This window comes from Cornus florida, unplaced genomic scaffold, assembly GCF_030987335.1.
Source record: "Cornus florida cultivar Cherokee Brave unplaced genomic scaffold, ASM3098733v1 CherokeeBrave_3.0.0_Hap2_Chr07, whole genome shotgun sequence".
Taxonomy (NCBI): domain Eukaryota; kingdom Viridiplantae; phylum Streptophyta; class Magnoliopsida; order Cornales; family Cornaceae; genus Cornus; species Cornus florida.
In genome coordinates, this window is record NW_026775577.1 from 81,364,933 (window position 1) to 81,378,620 (window position 13,688).

Here is a 13,688-nt window from a genome sequence, read left to right on the forward strand (position 1 = left end):
ATAAAGAAGAAATTTCCAATTCACGTGATCATAAGCTTTCTCGATATCCAGTTTGCATAAAACACCACGAACTTCACTCTTCAACCTGGAATCGACACATTCTCCTGCAATAAGAACAGAATCTAAAATCTGTCTACCACCAACAAAAGCATTTTGTGACTATGAGATGATTCCATCCAAAACATTCCGCATTCTAAGAACAAGGACCTTGGCAATAAGCTTATACATACACCCCACTAAACTGATTGGCCGAAAGTCCTTAATGTCGGAGGCGTTGCTCTTTTTAGGAATAAGAGCTATAAAAGACGCATTTAATGATTTCTCGAATGTGCCATGAGAATAAAATTCCTGAAAAGTGCCCATTACCTCATTACGCACCACCTCCCAACTCTCTTTAAGAAACCGCATAGTAAATCCATCTAGCCCCGGAGCTTTATCACCATTACAACTGGATAATGCCTTAAGAACTTCCTCTTCAGAGAAAGGAACCTCAAGCATATCACTATCCAGCATAGAAATAACATTGAAGTGCAAACCATCAAGTTTTGGTCTCCATTCCAAAGTCTCAGTATAGAGCTGCTGATAAAAAGAAACAATACCCCCACGCACCTCATCTTCTTTCCACAGCTCTGAACCATTCACACGAATACGCCTAATATTATTGTATCTTCTATGAGCGTTAGCAAGTCTGTGAAAGAATTTAGTATTACGGTCACCTTCTTTAAGCCACAAAGCTCGAGATTTCTGACGCCACGATATCTCCTCCATAGTAGCAATCTCAACAAAAGTCGCTTGACAAGACGCTCTTCTAGAGCGAAGAGAATCCATATCTTGCCCTGTCTCATCAAGACGATCAAGATCAGCGATATCAGCCAGGACTCTATTTTTCTTCCATTCAAGATTCCCGAACACTTCTTTATTCCATTTCTTAAGCTCAGATTTGAGAGTCTGAAACTTCTTAGCAAGCACATAGCTATTAGAGCCAGTAAGCGTTGTTTCTTCCCACCAGGACTGGACCTTCCCTTGGAAGTCCTCAGCTTTCAACCACATATTTTCGAAACGAAATGGAGTCCGTCTAGATCTCATGCCTCCACAATCAAGAACTAAGGGCACATGATCAAACGTGACCCTAAACAAAGCTGATTGAGTGACATCCGGAAACGTCTCCTCCCAATCTCTAGAAATCAGGAATCTATCAAGCCTCGATAAAGTAACTGGGTCTCTGCCACTAGACCAAGTGAAAGTTGTCCCTTCCAAAGGCAAGTCAATAAGAAGGTGACCATCAATAAAGTCAGAGAACTGGGTCATCTCTGAAGACCACCTCCCCCCTGTGGATCTTTCAAATGGAGACCGAACAGAATTGAAATCCCCGCCTAAGCACTAAGGCAACGGCCACAAATCCTTAATGTAACTAAGTTCTTGCCAAAAGGCAGGTCTAACACAATCAATAACGGGTCCATAAACTCCAAAAAATACCCAACTGAAGTTATCATCTTCCATCTGAAACATGCAAGACAAAGAAAATAGCCCTTTCCAGATATTCGTTCTAGACATTCATCTACGATCCCACATAATAAGAATACCGCCTGATGTACCATAGGCGTTCAAAACTTCCCAATCCACGAACCTACTTCCCCAAAGGCTTCTAACCACGGCATCATAAATAGAAGCCAACTTGGTTTCTTGCAAGCAAATAACATGGGCATTCCACTTCTTCAAAGCAACTTTAACCACCTTTCTTTTGTCCGGATCATTTAATCCACGGACGTTCCATGTAATAATTCATATCTTCATTGAGAACCAAAGATAATTAGTGCCCCTCCTCCCTGCTTCCCACTTCTAGTCCTTCCCCTTTCTTTATTCACCCCATCCTTCCCTTCATAATTGATATTGGAAATAAGGTTCTTAATCTCCTGATCACCTTTCCGATGTGCATGTTTCTTATTTTTAACAACTTTTGTGCTTTTAAAGGTCTCTACATTATTGTTTCCTTCCACAATATTATGAAGAATGATTTGTGTTCGATCATCATCTCCTTCCGAGGAGACACCCAAAGCTTCGCTGACCTCGCCAATATTATCCAACACCCAGTCCATACCCATATCGTTAACTGTCTCTAAGCAATTAGGGTGCACAGTTGCTAAGGGTTCCATAATGTCCACATCAGATTGATCAACATCCTAGGCAAGAGGACAAATCTGTTGAGACTGATCATCAAAGTCCTCTCCTTTGCTTTCAGCACTGTTCTGATACAAGTTTAATTGCAAATTCAATTATGTTCCAGTGTCATCCATAAAATTTTTCATTAAATCATGGGTAGAATTGGTCCCAGTCACGGAGGGTAGACCATTTAAGCCTTTTAGAGCAGCACAGAGCTTGAGTTCATTAAGTAAAGTCACGGCTAAATCATCTTTCAGCTTAAAATAAAGGTCTCAACCAACACAAACTGTCACCCCATTGGAACAATCAATACTTCTGGACTTGGACATTGAAGATGGTGATTCTGCATCCCATGGTACAATAGCTTTAGAAAAACCTCTCTTTTGATCCAAACGATCCTCCACTCCACCTTCACCATTTCCCAGCACCTTACTCGAAGAAGGGGTAGAAGATGAGCTCTTAGGATAAGAGACAGAAGTCAAACCTGGAGAAGGAGAAGGAGAGCTTACTACCCATTTCTGTTTTTCAGTATGAGTCCATTGAGTACCTTGTCAACTAGCTCAAACAACCAGCCGTCTCCACTTTTCTTCTCAGTCCGACGCTGAAATGAAGAAGAGGAGAGAGTTTGATTTTGGGCTTGAGTTTTAACCTAGGCTTTCCTTGGATCTGGGTCATTAAGAACTGAAACAGAAACTGAGTTTGGTCCTCTAATAACCCGTCTTTTAGTATAGGCTGGCTCAGGCCCAAAATCAGGCTTGAACCTTAACGCTTTAGTTTGCCCATAACCCCTCCGGCCCAAGTCAACTTTAAGCCAATCGGTGTGGCCCAACCCATTTTCCTCACCAACCCTTGTAGATAAGGATAGTGTGGAATTTGGAAATGAACCTCTATGAGCGCCACGTGTAGAGTAATTATTATCAGCTGTGACGCGCGTAACCGGCGCGTGTCGTTAACTTGATCTTCCTCGTACCCATCCTTCCTCCGGCATATGAGTAGGCCTGTCGCCGCCGTCGATACTCTCTGTTGAGAGAACCAACGCTGGCACAATTTCTTCCCAAATCGCCACCTTGTAGCAGAAAGTATCATCATTAATGAACACAAATTGCGGACAAGTCGATCATATTCTCACTGTAATACGAACACTCTCGGCATCCCTGGTTTCATCGGCAACAGCTCCCACAAATCCGCCGCATAACTCCCCTACTTCAACAAATAGGGCATGACACCATAGATGAAGGGGAAGCCCAAACATCCGGATCTGTTTGAGTCCTTTTTCTCTAAGGACGCCACAACATCCAACCCTAAAAGACCACACATCGATCCGTAGAGTTGCAGATCCCCAGTGACGTCGTCCTTCCTTTAACACGCGTTAGGCTTCGGCCTGAGAAGGAAACCTGAAAAGAAGCATTGAATCAGATAATGGAGTAACCCCCACACCACAAGACGTATTCCATGCTTTCGTTGCCCAGTCCTCCACACGATCACAGCCCCCAACTTCCTTATCAAAATGACCAACCAAGCAAGATGAGAGTACAGATTTCCTCCCTCCGACGGACTTCTCGTCAATATACAAAGACGGTCCTCGGTGCGGAACAGCCGACTTCACATCCCCAGTTAATGAAATTCTTGGAATCCTTGCAGTTTCCAAGTAAGATTTCATCGCGGAATAAAACAAAAAAAGAAGAAAGAAAAAGACAAAGTCTCTTATCGCTGTAAAAATCGCCCCTAGTGGGGTGAAATCGCCCATAGTGACGTCATTGCGCACTAAATTTGGGTTTACAATGGACCGAAGAGGTGGAGAAGAGTTTTCAAGCACTCAAGCAGATACTAACAGAAGCACCAGTTCTTGCTTTGCCGAATTCTGAAGAGGTATTTGAGGTAGATTCTGATGCTTCAGGCGTTGGAATTGGTGCTGTCCTTAGCCAACGAGGAAGACCTATTGCATATTTTAGCGAGAAGCTTACTGGTGGAAAGCTCAGGTATTCAACTTATGACCTAGAGTTTTATGCCATTGTCGAAGTTTTGCGACGTTGGTGGCATTACCTTTCTTACAAGGAATTCATCTTGCATTCGGATCATGAAGCTCACAAGTACATCAACAGTCAACGCAATTTGAGTTCAAGGCATACTAAATGGGTGAGTTATTTGCAGCAATTTACTTTTACTTTGAAGCATAAGGCTGGTACAATCAATCGTGTAGCCGATGCCTTAAGTAGAAGAGCTTCTCTGCTTGTGGTTATGCGTACACAAGTTGTGGGATTTTATTCTTTTCGTGATTTGTACGTAGAAGACCCTTACTTTGTGCCTATTTTGGAAGAAGCCAAATCTGGGCAGCGATAGGATTATTTCTTGCAAGAGGGATTTCTCTTCAAAGGCTTAAAATTATGCATTCCAGAATGTTCCTTGCACGAAAAGATCATAATAGAGCAGCACAACTTGGGATATTTTGGAAGAGATAAGAGACTAGAGCTGATTGGGAATGAGTATTATTGGCCTAACTTGAGAAAGGATGTTGCAAGGCATGTGGAACGTTGTCATGTGTGTCATAGAGCCAAAGGGGCTGCAACTAATGCAGGCCTTTACATGCCTTTACCAGTACCTAATTGTCCTTGGGTGGCCGTTAGTATGGATTTCGTGCTTAGGTTGCCTCTCACTCAAAGGAAGTGTGACTCTATTATGGTGGTGGTTGACAGATTCTCAAAGATGGCGCACTTTATTCCTTGCAAAAGGACTATGGACGCTTCTAATGTTGCTAATCTTCTCTTTAAAGAGATTTACAGATTGCACGGTGTTCCACATTCTATTGTTCAGACAGAGATACGAAGTTTGTTGGTCACTTTTGGTGGACTTTATGGAAGAAGATTGGAACGGAGCTTAATTTTAGCACTTCTTTTCATCCTTAAACCGATGGGCAGACAGAAGTTGTCAATAAGAGTTTGGGCAATTTGTTGAGATGCTTAACAGGTGACAATCACAAGAGTTGGGATTTAACCCTACCCCTTGCTGAGTTCGCTTACAACTCGTCAAAGAATCGTACTACAACTCTTTCTCCTCTTGAGGTTGTCTTTGGAGCAAAACCAAACAGTTTGCTTGATTTGGCCCCAATTCCTATTTCAAAGAAGGTCAATGTTAAGGCAGAAGATATGGCTTCACTTATGCAAGAAATTCATGTGCAAGTGAGACACCAGGTTGAAGCATCCAATGCGAAATATAAGGCTAGTGCAGATTGTCACAAGAGAAGGATGATTGTTGAAGTTGGAGATTATGTTTGGGCAATCCCATCAAAAGATTGAGTTCCAGCCGGTTCTTACACCAAGTTGAGGGATAGAAAGATTGGTCCATTTGAGGTGATTAAAAAGATTAATGATAATGCCTACCAGCTTAAGTTACCAAGTCATATTCGCACATCAGATGTTTTTAATGTCAAGCATTTGGTTCCTTACAAGAGCCATTATTTTGATGAGGATACCGACAACTCGAGGGCGAGTTCTTTCCAACACGGAGGACTGATGTAGCTGTGGACCCAGCAGAAAGGTTCTTAAAACATAAGGAACATCCAAAAAAGGAAAGAAGTGGACAAGGAGAACCAGGAATTTATAGAAACCTTTGATTTGTTTCTATTTTTTTCAGTAGCTTTAAATTTTCAGCAACTTTCCTATTTGATTTTAACTTATATATGGTAATTAGCTAGTCTTAGGTTTATATAAAGCTTTGTAATTTCTAAGGCTGGATCAGTTTGTAGTTGAAGAGATTATTATCATATTTTATAGCAAATAAAATTTGCTTTGCAATTCTTTGCAATTTCTCCTTTTCTCTTGCATCGTTCTTTTATTTCGTTTTACAATTGTTGTGAAGACGATTTGATCATCTCCTCTTGGTAAGGCAGCATCAAGAAGTGACTTGAATGTTGCCATTTCTGACTTCCTTGTCACAATAGTAAAAAGATAAGGTGATTAAGGGCAGCCTCGCCTAAGGCCTCTACCAGCTTTGAAAAACTACAAGGAGTCCCATTTATCATGACAAAAAACTTTGCAATTAGAACACATTCCTTCACCCATGAAATACACTGAGATCCAAAGCCAAAGTGTTGAAGTTTCCCACAAGAACCTCCATTTAGTTGAGTCATAGGCTTTCCTCAAATCCATCTTTAGAGCTATGTTAACATTAGAGTTCTTAGAAACAAATCCCTTAATCAACTCAGCTGCCGTAATCAAGTTATCTTGAATTTTCCTGCTCTTACAAATGCAGATTGCTCGATGCTCACAATCTTGTTCAACACATTACTCAACCTATTACCAAGGAGTTTTGTAATGATCTTATAAATCAGGTTACACAAAGAAATGAGTATAAAATCCGATATCTTGGCACCTTCATTCTTCTTAGGCACTGGTGTGAGGTATGTGCTATTAAAATTTAAAACCATCTGATAATACCTATTAGAAGTATGTTATATTAGCTTTACCTGATGGTGTGGTGAGTGCCCTCTTGCCCAGTTGTTTCCCAGACTCTTCAGGATTGCCCAGACAAACATGCTTTGGTGTTTGACTGCTATCACCTTGATAGTGGGAGAGTTTCACTATCCTGGGATGTGCATTTTGTGAGGAACTTTCAGGATTGGGAGATTGAGGAGGCTATTGGCTTTTTGGAGCTGTTGTATCGCCAGGATATTGAGGACGGATTTCCTGATTCTGTGGTGTGGATTCCATCTCCCAAGGGTCGTTTTGAGGTTCGATCTTTCTTTGGGTGTCTTGCAGAGGCTCTAGGGGAAGCGTTCCCATGGAAGGCTATTTGGCATTCTAAGGCTCCTCTCAAAGTGGCTTTCTTTGCTTGGACATCGGTTTTGGGGAAGATCTTGACCCAGGATAATCTTAAGAGGAGGAGACATGTTGTGGTCAATTGTTGTTGCATGTGTTTGAGAAATGAGGAAACATTTGATCATCTTCTTTTGCATTGCCCAGTTGCTTGGGACTACTGGACTTTGATGTTGACTTTGTTCGGGGTTCAGTGGGCTATGCCCAGGTCTTCCAGAGGTTTGGTTGAGGCTGGGAGAGGTTGTATAGTGGGGGCCCAAGCTCGCGACTTCTGGAGGGTCACGCCTTTATGTGTTTGGTGGTGTTTATGGCTTGGAAAAAATAGGCAATCTTTTGAAGGGAAGGAGACCCCTATTGGCGTGCTGAAATTCTCCATTATTAATACTCTTTTTTGTTGGGTTCTTGGGAGAAATTGTAAATCCATGGATGAGATTGTTTATTTTGTGGACTCTTTGAGAGTTTAAAGGCCCTATTTGGTCTTCTTGTTTTGTGGGATGTGTTCCCCTTTTGAACGCCTTTCAATACATATTTACTTATCGAGGGAGAGAGAGACTATTCATATGTGTTTCCATATCATATTTCTATATGTAAAACGAAATTTGGAATAAATAATGATAAAAATAGGGGAAAAAAAGGTGGTCTAGATTAATAAGAAGGTGCAGGACTCCCTACCACAATCAATTAAATGCAACACCTATTCCTAGGAATTTACGAGCCAATTTACAGGCTTCCTGAATTTGAGATAATTTATATATTTATATATATATATATATATATATATATATAGAGAGAGAGAGAGAGAGAGAGAGAGAAACTAGTGATATTAATTCTTTAAACTTAAATCATTATAACAATATGCGTAAGATTTTATAATTCAATAGAAACAAATTTGGAAGTGCAAGAGAATTTTGAGATCTCAGAGTTATGGGAATAGAGAAAATTGAATCTAGGGATAAAATGGTTATATTATGGGAAAAGTGTTCTATCAACATAATTAATTCATGTGAAGCAATGTGAAAAAATAATAATTTTTCGTTCCATAAATATGTCGTGTACATTAGAAATGACTTACAATTTGCAGTATCTATAAATTATATGTAACATACTATTTTGTACTATAAACAACACCAATGCCAAAGATCTATTCACATAAAACACCATTTATACACAACTTTAATAGACAAACTAGACAACTACAAAATTTCATTGGTTATAATTAGCGTAAGTAATTCTTCATAAAAAAAAAAATAGATGTTAAATATCAACAGAGACAAACATGGACAACCACTTTCAGAGTTGTAGATTTTAATAAACAACAATGTTTTTCCTAACATAACAGTTCTTCAGAAAAACAATTATGTTTTCCTACCATATCAGTTTTCCAGAAACAAAGGCCACAACAGACCATGTACAAAGAAAAATATTGCTACCCATTCACAAACAATAAGCATATTTCGCTGTTGATAGCACACAAACACCAACATATATATATTAGTAAATTATCCAACAAAGCTCAAAATAATGTAATACAAGTACACGGACATAAATAATCAGACTTTTTGCCAGAAAAAAGATAGAGGACTTCAAAGTATGCCAGCTGAAGCATGAAAGGGTATATGTACCTTTTCCTTTCTTCTTCTTCCTTTCTCAATTTCTCAATGGCATTTTTACGTTCACTTGATGCAAGACTCGGACTACGGGACCTGGGTAAAGGAGACAATGACGTACTTCTACTTCTTTGCCTCTTGTGACACCTAGGTGTTGGAGATCGACTTCTATGGAGCCTCGAAGTTGGTGAACGACTTCTACGATGACGTGAAGTACCAGAACGACTTCTTCGCCTGCATAATAAAGTACAAAATTATTAAAATCGAATTTTGATTGATTACAAATATCACGGATACACAAGTTTCCAAGAAAATTCGCGGTCTATTATATTATTTTTCCAAAATAGCAGGAATGCTTACCTCATATATTTTTAATTATGTAAAGAATTACAATTTTTATTCTCAATCTATTATTAACTAAGGTGCTGTCTGATAAAAGAATCTGAATTTTAAGTGCTTTAATACACAAAGATGAAAATCTGTTTGGTATTAATTGAATTTCAAGTGATGAATGTACTAAAATGTTGAGAAGTTAAAAAACTAAATTACGAAATTACGAAAACTGCTTAGTTTACAACTTTACCCTTAAAAGACTGTAATAATATTATTTGACATTATTTAAATATAAAAAATCTATTTCACATAATCTAATTTCATCTCAAACCAAACTCATTTTTGAATATAAAAATAGTGTAATGATATTATTAAAGACATTATTTAAATGTAAAAAGGCTATTATACAGTTTGTTTTTCATCTCAAACCAATTTCATATATTTTCTTTTCTTTCCTTTCCTTTTTTGAGAATTACACCAATATAATATATAGCAATCGGCAAGATAATCAATTAGGAAGAACAGAGCATCTTGAATTATTGCTTATTACTGCCTTGCTTTCTCAACTTTGCCCTAATTTAGACTCGGCAATTCTCTTCTTAAAAACACACGGTATCCAAAATATGGTGAAGGATCGCTTTATCCTTTGATGCTCAAGACTTGAAGATGAGACATTGAGAATGATGCATAAAACTCATAGACCAGTCAGCAAAATAATCACGTATGGAACTAAGCTTTTTATATGAGATCTATATATGTATCTCTGTATATAAAACTGTCCCTTCTTTTCAGTCTTTCTCTAAAACCCCTCTTTAAAATAATCCCCTTCATTAGACCTCGCGCCTAGGTATAGAATGCCTCATCTGGTTATATATCGCCCTAAATTTTATACCTTCATCCAAGTACATATATACATATATACGCAAATATAAATGGTATTTACTATTTACATATAACCAAGTATTTGTTATTCACAGATTCAATTACTCAAAGATCCAAGATTTATTTTAAGTTGTTGACAGATTCAATCACTCAAAGATGAGCAACCTTTACTTAAATGACAAATGTCCAGTGATCTACCACTGAAATTTGTAAATTGGAATCTAGTACGAGGAATAGAAAGATAGCAGTAGGCAGAAAAAGAGAAGGCTACAAGGAGGAAAGCACTAAAAAGTCTAAGATTCGATAGAACAATAGATTTGAAAGTCTTTATACCATTTGAGTTGAACACAAAATTAGGTATTGAGGTGATGATGACAAAAGTGAAGAGAGGGTTTTGTCAAAAAGATATCCATGTCCGTTGGAGAAGATGGGATCACAAGAAGGAAACATAGAGCATGTTCAGTGTATGCAATGATAACAGAGGGAGAGAGAAGATTTATTTCAGGGTATATTTGTCTATTAAAATAATATTTTAAAACTCAATCACTGAGCATATTCTGTCTTTAGTGATAAATGAACAACTCCTTATAAATAAAAATGTTGACCTTTTCTAAGTGATACTTAAAAATTAAGTGATATGCTAATTGTATTATCAAACGTACTTAATTTTAAAATCACTTTTATTCAGCTTTTTAAGTAAGTCGATTATGTCCCCTAAAACAATTATCACACCAGTAGGTTCTAGCCATCTATTTTATTATAAGATGGGACATAATTCTAGTTTCAGAGTCTCAAAATGCATTTATTGGGGGCAGGCAGATTCTGGATTCCACTCTCATTGCCAACAAATGTGTGGATTTTAGGTTGAGGAGCGGTGTTCCAGGAGTTCTATGCAAGCTTGATATTGAGAAAGCATATGCTCATGTTAGTTGGAACTTCCTGTTATACTTGTTGGGGAGGATGGGTTTTGGGGAGAGATGGAGGAAGTGGATTGAGACTTGTATTTCTTCTATTAGATTCTCTGTACTAGTGAATAGGTCCCCATCCGGCTTTTTTGGAAGCTCTCGAGGTTTGAGACAAGGGGATCCCCTTTCTCCTTTCTTATTTATTATTGTTATGGAGGCCCTTAGCAGATTGATAAGGAGAGCGTTAGAGTAGGGTTTTATCAGGGGATTCAGGATGGGCCCGGATTCAGGGCAATAGATGGATATCTCTAACTTACTTTTTGCAGACGACACTTTGGTTTTCTGTGATGCGAGTGTGTCCAAAGTCAGATATTTAGGTAGTGTCAGGGTTGAAAGTTAACATGGGTAAAAGTGTGCAAGTCCCTGGGACACATCGCTTGCTGAATCCCCTTTCTCCTTTCTTATTTATTATTGTTATGGAGGCCCTGAGCAAATTAATGAGGAGAGCAGTGGAGTTGGGTTTTATCTGGGGATTCAGGATGGGCCCGAATTCAGGACAACAGATGGATATCTCTTACTTTTTGCGGACAACACTTTGGTTTTCTGTGATGCAGATGTGTCCCAACTCAGATATTTAAGGTGTGTGCTGGTCTGTTTTTAGGCAGTGTCAAGGTTGAAAGTTAAAGTGTGTAACAATGCGCTAGTCCCTGTGAGGGAGGTTCAGGGGATGACTTCGCTTGCTTCGGTGCTAGGATGTGGAATGAGCTTCTTTCCTATTGTTTATCTGGGGTTGCCTTTGGGTGCTTTGGCCAGGAGGGTGGATGTTTGGGATTCAGTGATTCAATAGTTCGAGAATAGATTGACCAGATGGAAGAAACAATATCTTTTGAAGGAAGGGAAAGTCACTCTGAAAAAGAGCAATCTTGTCTAGTCTCCCAACATACTTCTTATCTCTTTTTCAGATCCCGTGCACTGTTACTGAAAGACTTGAGAATCTCCAAAGAATTTTCTCTAGGGTGGTCGGGGTGAGGAGTTAAGTATCATCTTGTCAGGTGGTTCAAATGGGTGGTCTTGGTTTTAGGAGGATAATCCCCTTTAATAGGGCGCTTCCTGGGAAGTGGTTATGGATAGTTGGTAGTGAGAGACATCGTTTATGGAGGGTTATAGCGAGTCGTTTTGGGGAAGAGAGAGAGGAATGGTATTCCAGGCCGGTTAGATCTGTTGCTGGTGTAGGAGTGTGGAAATTTATTAGAAAGGGTTGGGACAAGTTTTCCAAGTATATTAGGTTCAGAGTTCGAGGGGGTAGGAATGTTCGGTTCTGGGAGGATTGTTGGTGTGGGGACTGCCCGTTGTCTCGTTTGTTTCCAAGACTTTTTAGGATTGCTGCGGATAGACATGCTTTGGTAGCGGACTATTATCGGCTTGATAGCAAAAGGCTTACGTGGGATTTGCGTTTTCGGCGTTCATTTCAGGACTGGGAACTTGATGATGTCCTTGTCCTGTTGGATCTTCTATATAGGAAGGATTTGGACGGTAGAGGGTCTGACTCCTTGGTTTGGATGCCTTCTCCTCAGGGAGGTTTGATGTCTGGTCTTTGTTCCTTTGCCTCGCCGGTTTTCATGGCTCTAATTTCCCGTGGAAGATAGTGTGGCGTTCGAAGGCCCCTCTCAGGGTGGCATTTTTTTTTTTAGACTGCGGCTTAGGGTAAGATTCTGACGATGGACAATTTGAGAAAGAGAAGATAGATCATAGTTAACAAGTGTTGTATGTGTAAGAATGATGGAGAGTATGTGGATCATCTTCTTTTGCATTGTCCTATGGCTTATGATTGTTGGAGTCTTATTTTTGGTCTTTTTGGCATCCATTGGGTTATGCCTCGGTCTTCAAGGGAGTTGATTGACATGTGGAGGCGCCAAAGGGTGGGGGTCATGCTCGTGTCTGTTGAAGCGTGACCCCCCTTTGTGTTTGGTGGAGCATTTGGAAAGAGCGAAACAAAAGGTCTTTTGAGGGGGAGGAAACCTCCATTGTGGTGCTGAAATTTGCTATTATTAGTTCTCTTTTTAGTTGGGTGATGGGGAGAAATTGTTTATCTTTAGATGAGATTGTGGACTTTTTGGGTTCTTTGGGTCCATAGGGTTTTATTTTGCATTTGTTTTAGTTTGGTTCCTTGTATATCTCTTGGGATACGTTCCCCTTTTGAACGCTTTTTAATACATTTTATTTATCAAAAAAAAAAAACGTATATACGTCTTGAATTCTAGATAGTTTCCCATACACTGATGTTTAAAGACATCTCAATCTTGTTGAGCAAGCACAATTTTAATCAATAAAAAAGGAACGAGGAATCATATTATAGAAATCCTTGAGAAACAGACTGTAAGACTTAATAAGCGAGGAAACACAACCATCAACCAAGTAAAGGAAAAACCAAAAATATAAGAAGAGTTATTGGTCATAGAGCTAATATGCATTTACCTATAAGCAACTTTTCGTTAGTAGAAAAAAATCATATTTGAGCACAGTGCCATGAAGCAAACTATATACTCAGCTTCATAGTTTACCACAAGAAAGAAGTTATAATACAGGACATCTGTGACATGGTAAATCAGCAAACGTGTGAATCTGTTCTTTTGAAATGGCTTTACTTTTTTTTTTTATAAGTAAAATTTTTTAAAAGAGCGCTCAAAAGGGGAGCGAATCCTAAAGAAATAACACAAGGCCAAAAAACGCCTCAAGCCTTCAAAGAGGCCAAAAAAACAACAATCTCCTCTATAGATCTATAATCCCTCCTTGAAACCCAACAAAAGAAAGTGGAAATAATAGAGAGCTTAAGCATAGAAATAGGCTTCTCCTTTCCATCAAAATATCTCCGATTTCTCTCAAGCCAAATGCACCACCAAACACAAAGAGGCAATAGCCCTCCAAGCATCCCGAACGAGAGCCCCAACTGAAAAACCTCTCCAAGCTTCAATTAACCCTCTAGAGGATCG

At 39.2% G+C, this 13,688-nt stretch overlaps 1 protein-coding gene across 1 annotated transcript in view; it reads right to left on the minus strand.

Annotated features, from left to right (window-relative positions):
* Positions 1-13,688, minus strand: part of LOC132267341 (uncharacterized protein At1g10890-like) — a 47,411-nt gene that overhangs the window by 14,121 nt on the left and 19,602 nt on the right. The window contains exon 2 of the mRNA XM_059768493.1: positions 8,594-8,812. Within this exon, the coding sequence (XP_059624476.1) occupies positions 8,594-8,812 (219 nt within the window). The remainder of the gene's footprint in view (positions 1-8,593; positions 8,813-13,688) is intronic.